The sequence below is a fragment of the Pseudorasbora parva genome, chromosome 21, assembly GCF_024679245.1.
Source record: "Pseudorasbora parva isolate DD20220531a chromosome 21, ASM2467924v1, whole genome shotgun sequence".
Classification (NCBI taxonomy): Eukaryota; Metazoa; Chordata; class Actinopteri; order Cypriniformes; family Gobionidae; genus Pseudorasbora; species Pseudorasbora parva.
In genome coordinates this window covers 22,673,614-22,694,471 of record NC_090192.1, presented here as the reverse complement: position 1 = coordinate 22,694,471, position 20,858 = coordinate 22,673,614, and the positions used below count along the sequence as shown (strand labels likewise).

Below are 20,858 nucleotides of genomic sequence, written 5' to 3'. Positions count from 1 at the left end.
CTATGAAGTCCCTTCTTCAGAAATACCTAACGAGTTCTGATTGTGCCAGCGGCTCCCGTGTTGTGATTCAACAGCAGCTTAGCACACATTGCTCGGAAAGGTCCCGCCTCTTACCAAAACGGGGAGATGCACGCGCTCTTCTCCACATGGGAGAGCAACAAGACCACGGCCCCTTTATTGCGTGTTCTTGTGGGCGGAGGGTTAGTCAACAAACTGTTCTAGTGATGTCATTACATCCCTGCACTTCCTGCTGTAGTTCAAACCGGCCGTTCGCTGTAGGCTTTGAAAGGGAACTTCTGTTAAATAAAATATCTCGCTTGTCATTGAACTTTGAGCTTTATCATTTTACAGGTATTATTTATGCTCTAACAGCAACATTACACACTAAAATTTGAAAGATGATATCACGAAGAACAGGACCTTTAAGAATTACTTGTTCTTATGTTGTTCCAAATCAATATGCTGTCTATTCAGCCCGAATAGAAACAATTCTGACTGTTTTGTCTAAATTGTGCACACGTGGATAAGCAAAAACATGTCAGCACAGTGTGCAATTTCGTTTGGTGGAAATATTGAGAGGCGAATATTGATTCACCAAAGAAACACCACTGATTCACCAAAGAAACACCACTGATTCACTAAAGTAACACTACTGATTCACCAAAGAAACACCACTGATTCACCAAAGAAACACCACTGATTCACCAAAGTAACACCACTGATTCACCAAAGAAACACCACTGATTCACCAAAGAAACACCACTGATTCACCAAAGAAACACCACTGATTCACCAAAGAAACACCACTGATTCACTAAAGTAACACTACTGATTCACTAAAGTAACACCACTGATTCACTAAAGTAACACTACTGATTCACTAAAGTTCCACCACTGATTCACTAAACTAACACCACTGATTCACCAAAGAAACACCACTGATTCACCAAAGTAACACCACTGATTCACTAAAGTAACACCACTGATTCACTAAAGAAACGCCACTGATTCACTAAAGAAACACCACTGATTCATTTAAGAAACAATATTGGTTCACTAAAGAAACGCCACCGATTTACTAAAGAAACACCACTGCTTTAATGGATGGGAATATCCTCATTCCTATTTTAATCATTTTAATCTTTAAAAAATTTATTTTCGCGGGAGAAAGTTGGTCATATGAGTTTGGAAACGATGTGATGATGTGACCAACTAAATAATTACCAAATGTAGAGTTTTTGGTGAACTATTCCTTAAATGTTTCCTTGATATCTACCAGGGTGAGTTGTATGAGACTTTAATGCCTGCCATAACAATTATAAGTACATATTATTATGAACTTATTCTAGTTTAGCTGCTCTAGAGAATTTTATATTCACATGCCTCATGTGAATTTTTACAGGCTGGAGATACAGTGGGAGTTGTTCGAAAGGAGGATGGGAGTTTGCATTTCTTTGTGAACGGAGTGCCTCAAGGCCCCGCGGCCTGGAATGTTCCAACCAGCGTGTATGCAGTGGTGGACCTGTATGGACAGGCTGCCCAGGCCACCATCATGGATGATATGGGTGAGAGCAATGATGGAGTAGAAATAAAAGATGGTAGACACCCGGAATACTCAGGTGTCTACAGACCTGTAGTTAAAAATCTCTTTCTATGTCTTATTTTTAGCCGATCTCCCTCCATTGCCTGATGACAGTTCTGAGGGCCCTACTGCCATGTCTCCTGGTAGCCCATGTTCAGTATCAGGGGCTGCAGGTGCCAACGACCTGCGCTTTCATCAGCTGCACGGCACAAACGCAGTCATCACTAACGGTGGACGAACGGCACTTAGGCAGAACTGCCGCAGCGAGTTTAATGATGCCATCGTCATTTCAAACAGGTTTCTTTTGTTTTAGCATGAAGTGCTCCTAGATTATGCTGCTTCATTCTAATGGCTCAGACATCGATTAAATGAATATTTTATGTTTCATGCACAGGTTCCTTCGGGATGGAGAGCTCTTCGAAATTGTGATTCAGAAAATGGTTGATCGCTGGTCTGGCTCAATAGAAGCAGGTGAGCTGTTATAAAACACCCTGATGCACTAAAGAAACACCAACTAAATATTTTACTAAATCAATAACACTGATCATAGCCGCCGATTTATGTTTCTGCCGGTGGGTTAGCCATCCCCTGGCTACGAACTTGAGACTAGTGTGGAATTTTCTCACTCAAACCACTGCCTGCTGCTGCTTCTGATTGCTTTTAACGGCTGGTCTAGGATCAGTTTTCTCCATAAAAAGTAGCGTATTGGTACAGATTTGGCAAACGATCCAGTGCGTGTCTAAGACTGTGAGCCTGTTTACACCTGGTCACTCCATGCGTTTTGACTGATCTGATTTGTTAAAATGGTTCCATTTACACTTGGCGACGTAATACGAATATAAATCCGATCTTCAATTCCTACGCTGTATGAAAATTCACATCAACGAAAACAACAGATATGAGCTGCATTTCATTTATCATCAGCGAATTTCAAGATCAAAGACCACAATAGGAGAAGGAGCAGCATCAGTACTGGTAAGATCATTAAGTCTCACTACTTTTAATAAAGATGATTGTGTGTTGAGCGTCTGTGACTTGCTTTCAGTTTCATTTGCGGCAGTTTTCGCGTCGGCTTGCTGAAGAGATACTCTGTGATGCGTAGTTGCTGTAGCGTTGTCATATCTGGCTATAGTAACATGTCATATAGCCTATAGCACGCTCTCTCGTGTTTATTTATTTTTTAATGTTTTGGCAGTGGTTTTGACATCCAGATACATTTACACTCCAGTTTCATCTGGAATGCGTCTCAATCCACCTTCTAAAGTGGTTTGAGTGATGAGATTTAAATCCGTCTCGAAAGTGTTTCGGAATGCATTTACACCTGGTCTTTTTACAAGCTATCCGGTCAGAGAAAACGCATTGTGACCAGGTGTCAGGCCCTGTGTTTGCACTCTAGAAAGCGTCAACGTTTTTTTATTTACAGCGTCTTTTGCAGCATTGAGAAATGTAGCCAGTCACAAACATATCTGTTGATTTCTTGAACTCAATGGCCAATCAGAGGTGTTTAAGTTAGCACTGAACATAAACTCTGGCGTTTTGAGCAGTGAGTGCATTATGAGTTCTGCACGCTTACAAATCTTCTCATAATAACAAAGTGAAAATAAGAGTGACAGATTTGTGATTATAAAGGGAGCGCTCTGCACGCCTTCTGCCATGCCATGACCCGCATCAGTATACTTGCTTTTTCTGTTAAAATTAACAGTAGTAGTAGACACTTTAAAACAACAAATGTATCAGGAGAGTTTACAGTGGGATGTGTAGGTTGTGCGGCGGGATGTAAATTGAAACTATTAAAGGGTCACTCCACTGTTTTTAGAAATATGGCTTATTCAACTTCTTTCCTGCATTTAGATATGTGGGCAAATGCATTTTTGTCTCAGTGCATGTGTTGTTTTAGTTAAGCAGGGTCGCCGTTAGCTTAGCTTAGCATAATGAATGGAATCCTATGTTTCCAGCTAGCATGTCCCATGTTAAAGTGATCCAAAAAAAAAAACACCCACCCAATTAATTCTTGTGGCCTTTACTGGTCTTTACTGCGTATTCACAACGAGTACAAATAGCGATGCAGATTAAGTCTAGGCGACTTGGGTGCAGAGATATTACGGCTCTCATCCTCACGTCCTCTGGCTGTTGAGCGATCGCAATGTACTGCATGATATCTCTGCGCCCCAGTAGCAGTGCTTCGCCATAATATAGTCCCATGTCAATATCTGCCTAGGAAATCGCCTCGTCTTAATCTGCATCACAATTTGTACTCGTTGTGAATACGCAGGCCACAAGAAGTAATTAGCTGGGTGTTTTTTTTGGATCACTTTTACTCGGGACATGCTAGCTGGAAACAGGATTCCATTCATTATGCTAAGCTAAGCTAGCAGCGACCTAGCCAAACTAAAACGATGCATGCACTGAGACAAAAATGCATTTGCCCACATATCTAAATATAGGAAAGAAGTTGAATAAGCCCTATTTCTAAAAACAGTGGAGTGTTTCTTTAAGCTACAAGGAATGTGTTTTGAGTTGGATAACCTTCTGCCTATGTTTACCAACCAAACTAAATCACACATTCTTTTCATGAGTGTTTTCATGAGTCACTCTCTCGCGTATTTACTTCATTATGTAATTTATTGTAAAAAAAAAAAAAAACAGAAAATAAGCTTTTGTTTCAGGTTGTTAAGTTATTTTGGTTATCACATTAAAAAACGAAAAATAACTATATGCTAAATAAAATGTTAAAATTTTGTGTATTTATGACCTGCTAGGACCCGATGTGACATCCACCAATCAGACAGGTTCCCGAATCTCAGACAGTTTTTTGATTGGATAAAATTAATGGAGAATATTTCATGTTTTTTTGTGGGGGCTGTAGCCCGTCACTAAATAAATACTACTGATTCACTAAGAAAATACCACCGAGTTACTTAAGAAATACCTCTGATTCGCATCAGAAATACCACTGATTCACATAAAGGCATAGTTCACCCAAAAAAGAGAGTTCTTTCATCATTTACCCACCCTTATGTTGTGTCAAACCTGTACGAGTTTCTTTCTTCTGTTGAACTAAAAAGAAGATATTTTAAAGAATGTTGGTAAGCAGACAGTCGACAGTAGCCATTGACTTCCATAGTATTTGTTTTTTCTATGAAAGTCAGTGGCTACCATCAACTGTCTGCTTACCAACATTCTTCAAAATACCTTCTTTTGTTTTTAACAGAAGAAAGAAACTCATACTAGTTTCAGGATTTTCATTTTGAAATTGAGTGAACTATCCCTTTAAGAAGTACCATTGATTGTCTAAAGAAACACTACTTATTCAGTAAAGAAATACCACTGCTTTACCGGTGTAACACTGTAAGAGTCGCTTCGCTTAGTGTTCCGTCTATATCGGTAGAAAAATACTGGTTATCGAAGCATTAATATAATCCAAAAAAATTAAAATGTAGCCTGGATCTGAATAAGAACCTGTTGTTAATTTTTGTATTGTGTGTAGGAGTTACAGCGATCAGACCAGAGGAACTTGAGTTCCCTAACACAATGACTGACATTGACTATGACACATGGATGTTGAGGTCAGCAGTTGTTTAATGGATTTCAAAATTATACATAAAGTGCATGAAAATCCTTTTTTTGATCAGACTGATGCGTTATATTCTTTCTCTTCTGTAGCGGCACCGCGATCATGCAGGATGGGAATACCATGAGGAATAACTACGGCTGTGACTTGGACTCTTTGACCACGGGCTCCAGGATCGGGATGATGCGTACAGCTTCTGGAGACCTGCATTACTTCATCAACGGGCTTGACCAGGGTGTAGCTTGTACCGGGCTGCCATCAGGTAATTTTCAAGGGAACTAGTTCACCCAGCTTCGTGTAACTAGCTATGTTTCCATCAACTGATTTTAATGCGAATTTTGGGGTTATCGCATTCAAAAATGCAGGATGGAAATGCCAAGATGCGCATAAAAATGTATGCGGTCAATTAATCTTATGTGAAGACAAGGGCATAATCTACGTTAGAAACACGTTTACTGAATCAGTTCCTCGATGCGCAACAAAAAACTGCCTCAGAGGATGTGATGGGACTAAACAGTGGACTAATTTCATTGCACAACATCTCAAATGTTGTTTGATCATTCTGAAATGCCTGAGCCAAAGTCTGTCATCAAAATGGTTGCGTATAATGACCTCCCAGAACTCTCGCACTATTGATTTTCCAAACACCGCACGTCCGCCTCTGAAAGCCAGATAACATGACCGAGTTTACTGCGTTCAGTCTGTGCACTCTGAGGCACAAGCAATTTGTGATGTAGGAAATTTGCAATTGCAGCAACTTACATTTTAACAAAGTGATTTTTTTTTTCTTGCAATATTCCATTTTTTGTACATAAATTAAATACATGAGTTTGGATGGAAACATAGCTATTGTCAATGACTTCATATTATTACAGATCTTAGTAACATGTTCTGTCCTCCTCCTTGTCTTTCTTTCCTTCTGTCTTTTTTTAGAAGTGTATGCTGTGATTGATCTTTATGGCCAGTGTGTGCAAGTGTCCATTACAAGTTCTTCCGGCCCACTGGATAACAGTCTGTGCACCAGTAACATCACAGAGAAGAGCTTCCCCATACACTCCCCAGGTATTGTATTTTCACTTTATATTTGCTTGTGAGACTTAATTTATTAAGATTTGAGAAACCATTTTAAAATGAGTTATCATTTAAACCTGGTCTTAAAGGTATAGCTAAAAAAAAATGGACATTCTGTAATTTACTCACCTTCAAGTTGTTCCAAACCTGTATGAATGTCTTACTCCTGCTGAACACAAAATATATTTTGAAGAATGACTGTAACCAAACATAGACCCCATTGACTTCCATAGTATGGAAAGAAAACACTATGGAAGTCAATGGGGCCCATCAACTGTTTGGTTACAGACAATCTTAAAAATATCAACTGATGAAATTCATGCAGGTTTGGAACTTGAGGGTGAATAAATGAAGGCAATTAATTATTTATTTTGTGATCTACCTATTTAAAATTCATGTCAGGATTTTAAAACCAATACCGGTTGTAAACAGGACTATATATTTTGGTCCACTTTTGTGTCTTTGTCACTCTCTAGTGGCGGGGGTTGCTCATCGTCTGCACAGCAAACATGGTAAGAACGTGGTGTTATTAGGAGATGGTTGCCAAGCACTGAGGGTCGGGGGATATGCTCATGGAATCGTCTTTAGCGCAAAGGAGCTCAAAACGGATGAGCTGTTCGAGGTAAGATGTGGAACATGCTTTAAAACTACAGCTGAAAAACTAACAAAAAATATGGTAACACTTTACTTTACACTTAGGTCCCATTAGTTAAAGGAAATGTATGTAAGAAATGTATTTTTAATTAATCATAAAATGGCCCTGATATGTCACTAGACATTAAGAAATCATGTTCATTTCAAATACTTATATTTCTGACAACAGTAGTCCGGCCAGGATATTGTCATTTTAAAGTTGTTGTTGCAGCCCTCAACTGATGTTGATGTCGACATGTTGTGTTTTGGCCTGAAGCTCCACCCTCCACCTATCGACCAATTGCATAGTCAGTAGCGTTTCGGCATCCGGGTTGCCAGATCTGCTCTAGTTACCACAACTGCAGCTACAAATGTTCCTGCTGATCCTGCAGCCTATCTGGCAACCTCGAGTCAGGGGGAGGGGTAGATGGGGTACACCGCTCTACAGTCATTTGAAAGTGATTGTAGTACCAGTTTTGGCCACAATCTTACATACATTTCCTTTAAAGGGGGGGTGAAACACTCAGTTTCAGTCAATCTCATGTCAATCTTGAGTACCTATAGAGTAGTATTGCATTCTTCATATCTCTGAAAAGTCTTTAGTTTTATTATATTTATAAAAGAAAATGGGCTGTACCGAGTCTTTCCGGAAAAAAACCAGCGCCTGGAGGCGTATCGGGCGATACGAATGCTAAAGCTAAAGAATGACAAGCGCGCAAAGCGGTGACGTCCTCAAGCGTGGAGAAACCCATGGCTATCGAGCTCAGCTAATACAGATAACGATCCAGAATCATTCGGAGGCTGAAATAAATTGAATAGGAGAAACGGCAACATTAGGACATCCGTCTCTGTGGTATGTACTGTATTAAGTGGCCTGTCAACATTTGTATATCTTTACTCGCAGTTTATGAGTATGCGACTAAACCTTAGCAGTAGCAAGCAAAACGGTTTTGCACGTCAGACTAGTGTACATAGAACAACAATGGAGTAACCGTTAGCGCATTTGAATGACGAATGTCGTTTACTGATGTTTACTCACGCAACGAGCCAACAGCATAGACATTTAAAGCAGTTTTACTCACTGGCTGCTTCCAAAGCAGGACCGAACCTTTATCGCTGGGACCGCTCTGTCAAAAACACACTTCTTTGGTATGATTTGGTGAAGTCCTGTGACAGCAGTGAACGGTGGAGATCCACTTTTGCGACGCGACTGAAGCGATGCTGTGAAGCTTCCCGTCATTTCTGCGTTCAAATCGGTTCAAATGCAGCGCTGCCTTCCCGGAATGCTGTGCTGAAGCGTTGAAGTCAACCATAGGAATAAAGTGGAGCGCGGCGCCTGGATTGACTGGATCTGCACCTGAGTGTTTATGGGCGTGCATTTCCTCTCTCGCTCTAGTCACGCACCCTACCGGGAAAAGAGCCCGTACGGCCCATACAAGGACCTTCCGATCTATGAACGTCAAGTCGAGCCATACTCGAAAAAAACTCTCCGAAACTTGTGAGAAACCGGAAGAAGTATTTTTAACACAGAAATACTCCATCAAACGTCCAACATTAGTTTTTGAAACTTTGTCTATATTTAGGATGGGAATCCAAGTCTTTAACAGTGTAAAAAGCTCAGTATGCATGAAACAGCCTTTCACCCCCCCTTTAACATTATTTAATGCATTAACTAACATTGAGCAATATTAATTATTCTTAATATTTATAAATATAAAAAGTTTATTAATGAAAATGTGTGAACTGTTCATTATTAGTTAATGTCTGCTTGGGTCCATTAAATAATATTAATGGATAGAACTTTCGATTTTAGTTATACTTTATTTTAAGGTGTCTTTGTTAAAATTTAATACATAATCATTACAACTAATTAACATGTACATGTATAAAGTTAGGATTTAGGGTTAATTTGTAACTATATTAAATCTGAAAAATTAAGTGTTAATATATTTTACATTGTTAGTTTGTGTTGAATAATGTGCTAATATTTAGAATGGGAACTGATTGTAAAGTTTATTATTTAGTGATTGTCTTATTCATATATGGATCATGATATTTTTTCAGGTGAAAATAAACAAGGTAGATGACAGATGGTCCGGTTCACTTCATGTGGGTTTGACCACCCTGCAGCCCCCTGACCTACCATCCTGCCCTCTCAGCGGCCTCTCGCCTTCGCTTACCCAGCTCAGGTCAAAGGTCACATGGGTCCTGGCTGGCTCCGAGGTCAGACGCAACGGAGTGCTGCAGAGACAGAACTACGGCTGCTCTCTAGATCGGCTCACGGTAAGAAATTAAAGGCCCATGCACGGCAAGAATGATAATTATAATGTTTTAATAATTATTATAATTTAATGAGAATAGCGAAGTCCACACCACAGCTAGATAATGACAGAAATTTTAAGACAATAGACCACATAACCGCAGCGAATGCGTTATTGTGCGCTAGTATGGACGCCAATATAGTTATATTTATAGTTTTCGTTCTTGGTGTGAACAGGTCCTTAAAGGTGCACTATGTAGTATTTTTCCAGTAAAATATCCAAAAACCACTAGGCCAGTATTATATATTTTGTTCAGTTGAGTACTTACAATATCCCAAATGTTTCCAACTATTTGTAAATTGTGAGAAAATTGCTATTTTAACCAAGGACCCGGGACGTGTCAGCATAGCGTTTGAGGAAGTCGCCTGTCAATCGCGTCATATCTGCATTACCCTCGGTTTTATTTGGCAGAAGAGCTTTTTTCTTAGCAGTGTGAACAAGTCACAGCAGCACCAAGCGAACGCACAGAGTAACATCATAACATCATTTTAAACACACTTAAATGTATTTAATATGATTAACTGACCTGATTTACCTTATACTTATGAGAAGCGGAAATGGTGCATGCGCCCGGCGACTGTGTCCCGTCCCGTCATAATAAAAGTCCCGGTGTTCGCAAAGCGGGTGTTTGTATTACAATCGCTCCAGCGGCCGTGCTCAGCTCCACAACACTCTGTCCTAACGTTAATAACCGCATCCATGAACATGATTTCTGCGTGAGTCCTATTTTCCACCGGCTGTTAGGTGCAGACCACATGTCCTAAGATACTGCGCTCAAACTTGGCGTCATCAAACTATGCCTTTGTTTACAATAGGCGCCCTCCAGTGGACGGAAAGTTGCATAGTGCACCTTTAAAAAAGCATTTGTTGCCCATAAAAGGCCCAGATATAATTTTTTGTACATTGACACTCAAGTTTAGGTTCTATATAAGAAATGTTTATGTTCACGCTGCATAAGGCTGCATTTATTTGATAATTTTTTTTTTTTGTAAAAACAACAATATTGTGAATTATTATTATTATTATTTAAAACTAAAAAAAAAAAATCTTCACATTTTTAAATATGATTTATTGCAGTGATGACAAAGCTGAATCTATCTTGTGTGTGTGGGACAAAATGTCCCCAAAATGTCAATATTCAAAATGTTTAGAAATGTTTTGGTCCCCATTAGGAAAACATTGTATACAGTCATACTAAATTATGTGAATAATATGCTGAATTGTGCAAAATGTAAGTGTTCCTTGGAGCAAAACGTACTACACTCTTATTGGTTGAAAATATAGTCATTTGCTCAAACAATTTAATGAACCAACATAAAGGGTGGATGTTTTAAGTGAATTTGTGAATAATGGGTATCTACTTTCTCTTACACATCCCTACTTTATCGTTATATAGGTGGGAAATCGTGTCGGGGTGAAGAGATGCAGTGACGATACCATGCACATTCTCATTGATGGAGAAGACATGGGACCAGCAGCCACTGCAGTGGCGAAGGTACCTGTATTTCTCAATATCTGTTAGTTGTAAACGTTACTTTTTCAGTTGTGCGGGCTGCTCACCCGCATTTATACCGCTTGTTTCAGAACGTATATGCAGTTTTGGACCTGTATGGAAAGGTGACGGCCGTGTCCATTGTCAGCTCCACGCTAGTAGAGGATTCAGAAAGTGTGAAAGCTCCCTCGCTCTCGTCCGACAGCTGCAGTGAGGGAGAGGAGGACAGCACTCCTGTCAGAGAGGTGTGCCATCTCAAAGCATTATATTTTGAAGCTTTATCGGTTGTATTTTAATCTTGCACTTAATTTTTTTTCCTTCTCCAACTCAGTGTGAGAATGAGCCTTCACTGGCTCCCACGGTCATGACGTTTTTAGAGAATCATGGAAAAAATATTCAGCTGTCCAATCAGAACCTGACCGCTGCCCGGGTGTCCAGCTACAACCAGGGACTTTTGGTCACAGCGCAAGCTTTGCCCCGCCAACAGCTCTTCCAGGTGTGTGTTTGAGATGTTGTGCAATGAAATTAGTCTGCTGTTTAGTCCAGTTATCCAATCACCTTCTCTGTTGAGGCAAAGTCACGTGCCCATTGAGGAATAATTCAGTAAATGTCTTTCCATCGTAGTTTATGTGCATGTCTCCTTATCTGAAAAAAAACTTGGTGTTTTTTTTAATGTGATAACCCAAAATTTGGATGATGCTTATGGTTCCTCTATCCATTCCTCAGTTTCAGATAGACCGTTTGAACCCATCATGGACGTCCTCTCTGTCACTGGGTGTGATTGGTCATTCGCCAGACCGTCTCAACTTTCCTTCCACAGCTTGCTGCCTTAAACGCTCAGTCTGGCTGCTGCAACGAGACTCTGTTTTCCACAATTCATTGAAGGTAATGTCACATCTCTTGTATGGTTCTTTTATCCTCCTTTCCCTGATATTTACTTACTTGTTTTGTACCTGTGCTTTATTTGTTTTATTTAATTCCTCTTATATTTATGTTTTTCATTTAACTTCCTAATTTTTGTGTGCTTAAAGGGTAAGTTCACCCAAAAAGGAAAAAATCTTTTATTAATTACTTACCCTCATGTCGTTCGACACCCGTAAGACCTTTGTTCATCTTCAGGACACAAATTAAGATATTTTTGTTTGATTTGAAATCCGATGGCTCAGAAAGTCCTCCATTGGACAAAATGTAATTTCCTCTCCCAAGACCCTTAAAAGGCACTAAAGACGTCGTTAAAAAATCCATCTCACGACAGTGGCTCTACAATAATTTTATGAAGTGATGAGAATAGTTTTTGTGCGCACAAAATATCACGTCGTAGTGTTTTATAAATTCAAGCCATAGGCCGGAAGACAAGAACTTGTTAAATAAAGTCTAAATAAAATGTAAAAAAATTCTCTCAAAAACTATTCTCGACACTTCATAAAATGATTGTAGAATCACTGTAGAGAGATGGGCTTTTTAACGATTTCTTGAAAGAGGAAATGACATTTTAGCTAATGGAGGTCTTTCTGAGCCATCAGATTTCAACGAAAATATCTTCATTTGTGTTCCAAAGATGAACAAAGTTTAGTAGTAATTGACAGTTAAGTAGTTACGTAGTAAAATGACAATATCCTGGCGGGACTATTGTTTTCAGGAATATAAGTATTTGAAATGAACATGATTTCTTAATGTCTAGTGACATATCAGGGCCATTTTATGATTAATTAAAAATACATTTCTTACATACATTTCCTTTAACTAATGGGACCTTATTGTAAAGTAAAGTGTTACCATATTTTTTGTTAAGTAATTAATGACAGAATTGAAATTGTTGGGTGTACTAACCCTTTTAATGTTCAATTTCCCTTTTTATTTCTTTTCACTATTGGTATCGTTCCTAACCTCCTAAGCTAATCCTCCCTCTTATTTCCTCAGATTTGTGAGAACTACGGTCCTAACCTGGACACCTGTCCTGAAGGGACCGTTTTGGGGCTGTTAGTGGACAGCAGTGGTTGTCTCCATCTGTTTGTTAATGGCATGGATCAGGGCGTAGCAGCACAGGACATCCCGAGCCCTTGTTACCCACTCATTGACCTTTACGGCCAGTGTGAACAGGTCAGAACCAATAACAGAAATATCAAAGTTAGTGATTAGGCCTCAACAAAAAGCTTTCTTGTTTTCACCTGCCAATGTTTTCACATGCTGCACCACAAGAATTGATTTTGAGTCATGTTTTTAAAAAAAGATTTTCTTAACATTTTTATTGATTGATGAATAGATTGTCATTTCCACAGGTCCCATCACAATGAAAATGTTATAAATAATATATTTTCATATGTTTATACATTATATATGTGTATGTATGTATGTATATATATGTATATATATATATTAAATATTTGTTGTTGTTATAATAATAATAATATTAATGATAATTATTATTATTATTAATATAATATTTAGTGCTGTCAAATCAATTAATCACATCTAACATAAAAGTTTGAAAATATATACACACACACACACACACACACACACACACATTTGTTTTTGTGAATTGTGGGGACATTTAATAGACGTAGTGGTTTTTATACTGTACAAATTTTATTTTCTATCCCCCTACATTGCCCCTGCCCCTAAACGTTCCCAACACAGGAAACTGCATAGTTTACTTTCTCAACAACAACAACAACAACAACAACAACAACAACAACAAAAAAACATTTCATTTATACGCCTTTTAAAAAATGGGGGACATGGGTCATGTCATACCCATGTCATTATACACATTTGTATATGAATTTATTTATATATTTTCATACTTTAATGTTAGATGTGATTAATCGATTTGACAGCACTAATAGTATTCCATCTTTATTACAATTCATTGATTCAATCAGTCTGCCCTGCCAACATTGCAAACACAAGTTTTTCCCCTCCATATTAGCTTCCTTATGAAAGCTTTGTTTAGATGCGCAAGAAGTGACTTTCTCCTGTTGTTGTATTCTTAGGTGACTATAGTGACTAATCACGTGCCGGTGGTTGGCGGGGAACGAGAAGACATGCGTTGTCAGGGCGACATGGAGAAGGCCGATATGGTGGATGGTGCGTGAAATTTTGACCTGTCTTACAGTGACGTGTTTGTTGTCTCACTGCTTTACCCATACATGTGTGCTGTCTGTTTGTGACAGGTATAAAGGAGAGTGTCTGTTGGACGCCTCCTCCTGAGGTCAACCCCAATAAGACGTGCGAGTATCAGGCGCTTTGCTCTAGATTCAAAGACCTGCTCACACTGCCCGGTACGACTGCATTACACTGACACACATAACAATAAAACTCTGTGGGTCGCAGATTGAACGTGGACCTGCTCACTTGCAATTTGTGCAGCACTTTTCAGATTGTTGCTGACGGTATATATACTGAAAGTCTTGCTCTCTCTCCATATCCCACCTCGTCCTCTTTTTCAGATGGTTACTTTAATGAGGATGCTAAGTACAACCTGTGTTACTGTGAGTCCTGTCACAAATTAAGGGGTGATGAGGCCTATTACAAACGAGGGGAGCCTCCTAGAGACTACGCTCTGCCATTCGGCTGGTGCCGCTTTGCACTCCAGTCAGTTATTTTTATTTAATTCAGTAATCTGATAATGTGCAAATTATTTAGTATCAGTTGCTTACAAAGAGCTCTCGTCTGTATTTTAACAGGATCAAGACCCACTGTGAAGTCTCCAATGCCTTCAAGAAATGGCACATTGCGTACCATGGCACTAGTGTCGGCTCCCTTAGGCGCATCCTGGACCACAACCAGCTCTTGTCAGGTTAGTAACTGCCAAGCAAAACTTTTTGTTTTTGTTGATCTGATAATGAAATGGTGAATTAGAGGAAATCAGAATATTTTTTGCACAGCTGAGCTTCTCTGTTTTCTTCCCGAGCAGAATCGTCCTCCATTTTCTCTTCCTCCACGGTGAAGACAGAGGGTCACGGCAGCTACGGGGAGCCCGAGGAGAACAGCGCACCAGAGCGAGAGATTCCCCGTGTGCAGCTTTCTCCAACAATGCGCTACTCTGGCCTGGAGGCCTTTGCCCCCAAAGTGCAGTAAGTCAACAGCAGTGCTTCTAAAGAAAAAGAACAGACAAACTACATGATTGTCTAGAAATGTGATTTTAAAGTGCCCATATTATGCGTTTTAACATATTCTTACCTTTCATGTAGTTTCATATAGCTGTTGGTGAATGTAAAAGTTTCAAAGATTAAAGTGCATGATAAATGGAAGAAAGAACCGACTCTGAACAGCCTGAAATGAGTCATCCGTAATTCCAGTGTTACATTTCTGCTCAAACTTACCTAGGTTTGTAACACATTTGCTTAATGCCAGCCTATGGTGTTCATTGGCTGCTCCCAAACACCATCTATTTTGACCCACCTCAAACACTGTAGTTGAGGCTGAGGCCTGGAAGAGTTTAGTTTGTGTTGTCGACATGTCAAAATTATGCTATTTTAAAGGCTCCTAATTTTGTTTTGAGTTCTCCTACAACAGGTTAACATGCATCAAAGGTAAAAAAAGACATTAATTCTCAATAACAACAATTCAAGAACAATTTCTCATAATATACATTGCACATCGCTACGTGTTTCAATGATTCTCAAACGAATCTTTGGATGAATCAGTCTATCAATCTAAATCCCTCCTTTTCACAAGCCTACTCTGCTCTGATTGGCCAGATGGCCCAGTCTTTTGTGATTGGTCTACAGCGTACAGCGTGTTTTGGAAGCTGACGCACATGACCATAAATGTACTTCAACTAAAGATTTAGATTCCTAAACTCAGGGATTGTACACACTGTAAAGACAGTGATAACAGCAGCAATTTGACTAAATATCAGTTATATCAATATCAGGTTAGTCCGACGATAAACATTGGAAGAACTAGTTATTCAACCTGAATCTCCAGCACAAGGACGACTTGAGCAGGACGTTTCTCAGTGATTCGCTACTCGTATTGAGGTACGTTATGAGATGTTGCAACTGTAATTCCTCATCATCAGCATTAACAAGTGTACGTCCAGCAACAAACCCATGTGTTTATTTTGAATTTATTTCAGTGCGTATCCCGGAACTGTATCAATAACTGAGGATACATTAGCCGAACACTGACGGGACTGACTGATGTAACAAACGTGTGTAAAACAAATCCATCCTTTAGCATTACTCAAAGTAGTAATAACAACAGACAATCTGCATTAATAGACAGTTTTAGGTAGTAGCGGCCAACTGCTTAGCAGAAGTATTTCAGTAAGAGTAATAACGCAAAATGCCGGAAACATTATATAACACAAAAATAGAAAATGGAGAAAATATGCATCAATAATTATTTATACTTACAGGTTGTGATTCTGAGGAGCATGCTGGCCCAAATAAACTGGGTACTGACCCATCTTTCAAGAGCGAGCATTTTGTGAGTCCCACGTTGAAACCCGAGATTTAAGAAGCAGTCGACAGTAAAAACGACCTTCTCTTCCGGACTGATGTGTAACTAACACAACGGGATTCAAATACAAACGACTCTTATAGGCGGTTCAGGTTGCATTTTTTTACAACTTTCCAGAACATTTACATTCACAAACAGCTATATTACACACTGCATGAAAGGGAATATTCGAAAAACTATAATAATATGGACACTTCACAGAAAAACAAAGCCACAGGTATCATAAAACATACATTTCTACAATCAAAAAAGGGAGGGAGGGGACAAAGTGTGTTAAGGTATTCATTCTAAGTCCTGATCATTGCTTTGTGCAGTATACTTTGAGATCTTCTCAGCAGCTATTGTCCAGATCTTTAATGTAGAGATTTAAGCCGAGTTCGCCCGAGCCATGGATAAAAAGGTGCTGGTTTTGCGCTGCAAATGCAAATACACTTTGCATGCACTTCCAAAAGATGAAGACTCACGCTCATATTGATACTTCTAAAACCGACACCATCATTACTGTACGTCTCACTGTGCATACAAGTGCTGAGGAAGCTTTCAGAGCTGAAATTCACATGGTAATGACCGTTTTGTTTCTGACATGTGATGTAAGCACCAATCACATTAGACTGGGCCATCTGACCGATCAGAGCAGAGTAGGTTCTCAGAAAGCAGAGACTGATTCCTTTATCGAATTGTTTCAGACACTTTGAGAAAAGAAGTGATGTTCTATATTATAAGAGAACACAATCTGAGGCGTCCAACAATTTAAAGGTGCACTATGCAACTTTTACGTCCACTAGAGGTCGTCTATTCAAAACAAAGGTGTAGTTTGATGACGTCAAGTTTGAGCGCAGCATCTTGGGGACACAGTCCTCAGCTCACAGCCGGTGGAAAATAGGACTCGGGCAGAAATCATGTTCATGGATGTGATTATTAATGTTACTGTAGTATGAAGGAGAGCAGGACCGAGTGTTGAGGGAGCTGAGCAAGGCCGCTGGAGTGATTGTTATGCAACACACACCTCACGAGCAGCGGGACCTTTATTATGACAGGACACAGTCACTATTTCCGCATTTCTGGTCATGAGTATGAGGTAACGCAGCTCTGTTTATCATATTAGATACATTTTAGTGTGTTTAAAATGATGTTATGACGTTACTCTGTGTGTTCACTCAGCGGCGGCTGTGACACTTGTTCACACTGCGGAGAGTAAATCGCTTCTGCAGAATAAAACTGGAAACCGAGGGTAACGCAGATATGACGCAATTGACAGGCAACTCCCTCAGACGTCCCGGCTCCTTGGTTAAAATAGCAATTTTCTCACAATTTACAAATAGTTGAAAACATTTGGGATATCATAAGTACTCAACTGAACAAAATATATAACACTGGCCTGGTTTTTGGATATTTTACTGCAAAAATACTACATAGTGCACCTTTAATATTATAAGAAAATTAAAGTGTTTTTTGACCTTGGATACATTTAAACCTGTTGTAGGAGACGTTCAAAACAAAATTAGAAACCTTTAAAATAGCATAATATGGGCACTTACACATATGCATAAAATAACGACAGTTACCATTTTCTGTGCAGATTCCGAGACCCACGTTCCCTCCGCTGTCACCAGGCCCAGGTTGGCTTCCAGGTGTGCGTGCGGCCAGGCTCCTACAAAGTGGGCCAGACGTCGCTGGGGATCACCGAGCCCCTCGACCCGCGATTCAGTAACGCAGAAATCGAGTGGATCACTAAGGAGAAAGGAGGCACGCTCCTGTACGGCCTGCTCATACGGGTGGAGTAAAAAGACTCGAGCGAGGATATCAGCATCATCTTCCTCACTATCAACCAAAATTCAGCACTGAGGCGTTGAGGATTTAGCATTGTTTTGCTGCCCCGGCTCATTGATCTCTGCATGTTTCAGACATACTTTTGTGTTCGTTGCATTTTGAAGGATGGTGATGATAATCCCCAGAGACAAAGACACTGCCTGCACTTTATGTTTCGGACACTGGTGGGCGATTTTTAGTCTTTCTCATCAAATTCACTCGCTCAGCAGGCTTTCCATGACTTTTTTTTCTGTCTCTTCATACATCTGTGTATCACCCTCAGATTATATTTTGCTTTGGAAGCCTGTTGTTCTCACAGAAATAAAACTGGACCGAAGCAACATGAAACCACCCGTTCATAGCACAGCCCTGGATTTATACTCGTGTTTTTCTTAAGACTTGCAACGGACAAATCAACCTGGAAATAACCAAGACCTGTTTTAACAACAACGTGAAGACATGTCAGCAAAATCACCTAATCAGGAAGAATTTCAGTGTTACTGTTGTTTTTATTTCCTCGCTTTGTTTACTCGCTTTACAGATTCTGCTCTATATTTGGTTTTATAGCTGTGTATTTATTCACAAATTACAGTAAATAGTGTTTAGTGTATTAAAATGGCTACATATAGACAGAAAGCTAGGACATGTCTCGGACGGCAAGAAATTATATCTTTTTTTTAATACACAGATATAACTGTAACCATATATGGAGTGAGACTCTCCATCTGACCCATTATACCCCTAACTAAATCTATTTTAAATTGTGCTAAAGTACACAATTTAACTGAAATAATGCATACAAACAGAATTTCGTCCCCACCCCAAAGCACTCTAAAAAGAGATGGAGAAGAGATTTATGAAGCTGTATGTGTGCTTGCGTGTCTGTTTTGGCCAAATGCACGTCCCGGTCTTTGCATCATTCGCTGCCCGTTATTTAAGGGCAGTCACCTTTGTGAGTTCTTATGTTTGACATGCTTCACTGCTTTAGACGTTGTTTACACGTGTTGTGTTTGGGTTTGTCTTCTATTCTGAAGTAACGTGTGCTGATAAGCCCATTTGTTTACTCGCAATCTTTATTGTAAGAACCAGGGTGCGAGTGTTTCTGAAATGAATGGTGGAAGGTACAAGAAAATGGAAAGGTCTGTTTATGTTCTACATTCAACATCCTGTTCAGCAGGAAGGACTGTTTATTCAGCTATCAGGTTGATGTGCCTGAACTCACGAGGAATCGTGAGAATCAAAGTCGTCTACTCGAATACCTGACCCCAGGATTGGTGTTTACACTGGGAATGTGATGTTTTTAATCGATTGTTTACTTCTTGCCATTTTTTTTTGTATTCTCTTATGACTAAGATTGCACAATTGTAAGCCCTTGCTGGAAAAACGACAACAACAACAACAAAAATCAATTCTCTTCTGATTGTATCTAGACTTACAATACCCTCTGTGAAGGCATATCTATCTATTTGAGGTGTTTTTATTTTTTATTTTTGTTTTGTTGCCAATATGACATACTTGAGTGTACATTTTGCATTAGTAATCCTGCTTTATTGCCAAGGGCGATGTCTGAATGAATGCTTGCTATGTAAATTGGAAAATGTGAAAACACAGGGTTCATGTCGGCCCATTGCTGCTTTTTCAGTTTGTATTATTTGTTCATGTTTGTTTTGTTTTTTATGTCTTTACATTGTGTTGTACAGCCTGTTACATAACACTAACATTAACTTCCTGGTTTGTAAGAAAATAAAAATCCAAAAAAGAGACAGTTATGCACAACATATGAAAAATGTGTCTTCAATTGTTTCTAGGTGATTCTCATGAAATTTTGACATTTAAAAAAATTGGACCCACTTTATATTAGGTGGCCTTAACTACTATGTACTAACATTTTAATGCACTTATTGTGTACATATTTTTACATTACTTACATTTTAAAAAATACCTGCATTTAATTACATCTGTAATTAATTTCTGTAGTTACATTACTAACCCTACCCTTAAACTTAACCATACCACATCACCTGCCCCTAACTCTACCCGTATCCCACCTCAATATCAGAAAAGGTGTTTGGCAATACAGTTTGAACACAGTAAGTACATTGTACTTATTTTTTGATGTAAGTACATAGTAGTTAAGGCCACCTAATATAAAGTGGGGCTATTAGGCAAAAATAAATCTATATAACTAACACAATATTAGGTCATAATGTTTTGCCAGTTCAGTGGATATACTGTGTGGCAGTGGTTATATATATATATATATATATATATATATATATATATATATATATATATATATATATATATATATATATATATATATATATATATATATATATATATATATATATATATATATGTGTGTGTGTGTGTGTGTGTGTGTATGTATAAATCACATTAGTTATTTGAATAGATGAGTAACTCTCACTAGACCTTACGTCACATTTTACCCCAGAGTATATACACTGATCAGGCATAACATTATGACCACTGACAGGTGAAGTTAATATCACTGATTGTCTCATCATCCCAAAGCCTGTTTGTGGGTGGGATATATTAGGCAGCAAGTGAACATTTTGTCCTTAAAGTTGATGTTAGAAGCAGAAAAAATGGGCAAGCGTAAGGATTTGAGTGAGTTTGACAAGAGCCAATTTGTGATGGCTAGACAACTTGGTCAGAGTATCTCCAAAACTGCAACTGGTTCCCGGTCTGCAGTGGTCAGTATCTATCAGTATCAGTTGCAGTTTTGGAGATGCTCTGACCCAGTCATAATATCTCCCACCCACTAACAGGTCATGTGATGAAAATCAGTATTATTATTCACTTCACCTGTCAGTGGTCATAATGTTATGCCTGATTGGTATATATATATATATATATATATATATATATATATATATATATATA

The 20,858-nt window shown here is 39.0% G+C and overlaps 1 protein-coding gene across 2 annotated transcripts in view; it reads left to right on the top strand.

The window, feature by feature from the left end:
* Nucleotides 1–19,738, top strand: part of neurl4 (neuralized E3 ubiquitin protein ligase 4) — a 33,936-nt gene extending 14,198 nt beyond the window's left edge. The window contains exons 11-30 of one of the 2 annotated variants that reach the window (XM_067429104.1): nucleotides 1,403–1,565; nucleotides 1,669–1,879; nucleotides 1,977–2,053; nucleotides 2,507–2,557; nucleotides 5,070–5,148; nucleotides 5,246–5,415; nucleotides 6,087–6,215; nucleotides 6,701–6,846; nucleotides 8,922–9,140; nucleotides 10,575–10,673; nucleotides 10,763–10,915; nucleotides 11,002–11,166; nucleotides 11,397–11,555; nucleotides 12,591–12,770; nucleotides 13,667–13,760; nucleotides 13,847–13,954; nucleotides 14,123–14,267; nucleotides 14,360–14,472; nucleotides 14,590–14,749; nucleotides 17,722–19,738. In XM_067429104.1, the coding sequence (XP_067285205.1) occupies nucleotides 1,403–1,565; nucleotides 1,669–1,879; nucleotides 1,977–2,053; nucleotides 2,507–2,557; nucleotides 5,070–5,148; nucleotides 5,246–5,415; nucleotides 6,087–6,215; nucleotides 6,701–6,846; nucleotides 8,922–9,140; nucleotides 10,575–10,673; nucleotides 10,763–10,915; nucleotides 11,002–11,166; nucleotides 11,397–11,555; nucleotides 12,591–12,770; nucleotides 13,667–13,760; nucleotides 13,847–13,954; nucleotides 14,123–14,267; nucleotides 14,360–14,472; nucleotides 14,590–14,749; nucleotides 17,722–17,926 (2,826 nt within the window). In that variant the 3' untranslated portion in view covers nucleotides 17,927–19,738. The remainder of the gene's footprint in view (nucleotides 1–1,402; nucleotides 1,566–1,668; nucleotides 1,880–1,976; nucleotides 2,054–2,506; nucleotides 2,558–5,069; nucleotides 5,149–5,245; nucleotides 5,416–6,086; nucleotides 6,216–6,700; nucleotides 6,847–8,921; nucleotides 9,141–10,574; nucleotides 10,674–10,762; nucleotides 10,916–11,001; nucleotides 11,167–11,396; nucleotides 11,556–12,590; nucleotides 12,771–13,666; nucleotides 13,761–13,846; nucleotides 13,955–14,122; nucleotides 14,268–14,359; nucleotides 14,473–14,589; nucleotides 14,750–17,721) is intronic. The other variant, XM_067429105.1, reaches the window with a different exon arrangement.
* The last annotated feature ends 1,120 nt before the right edge of the window (nucleotides 19,739–20,858 follow it).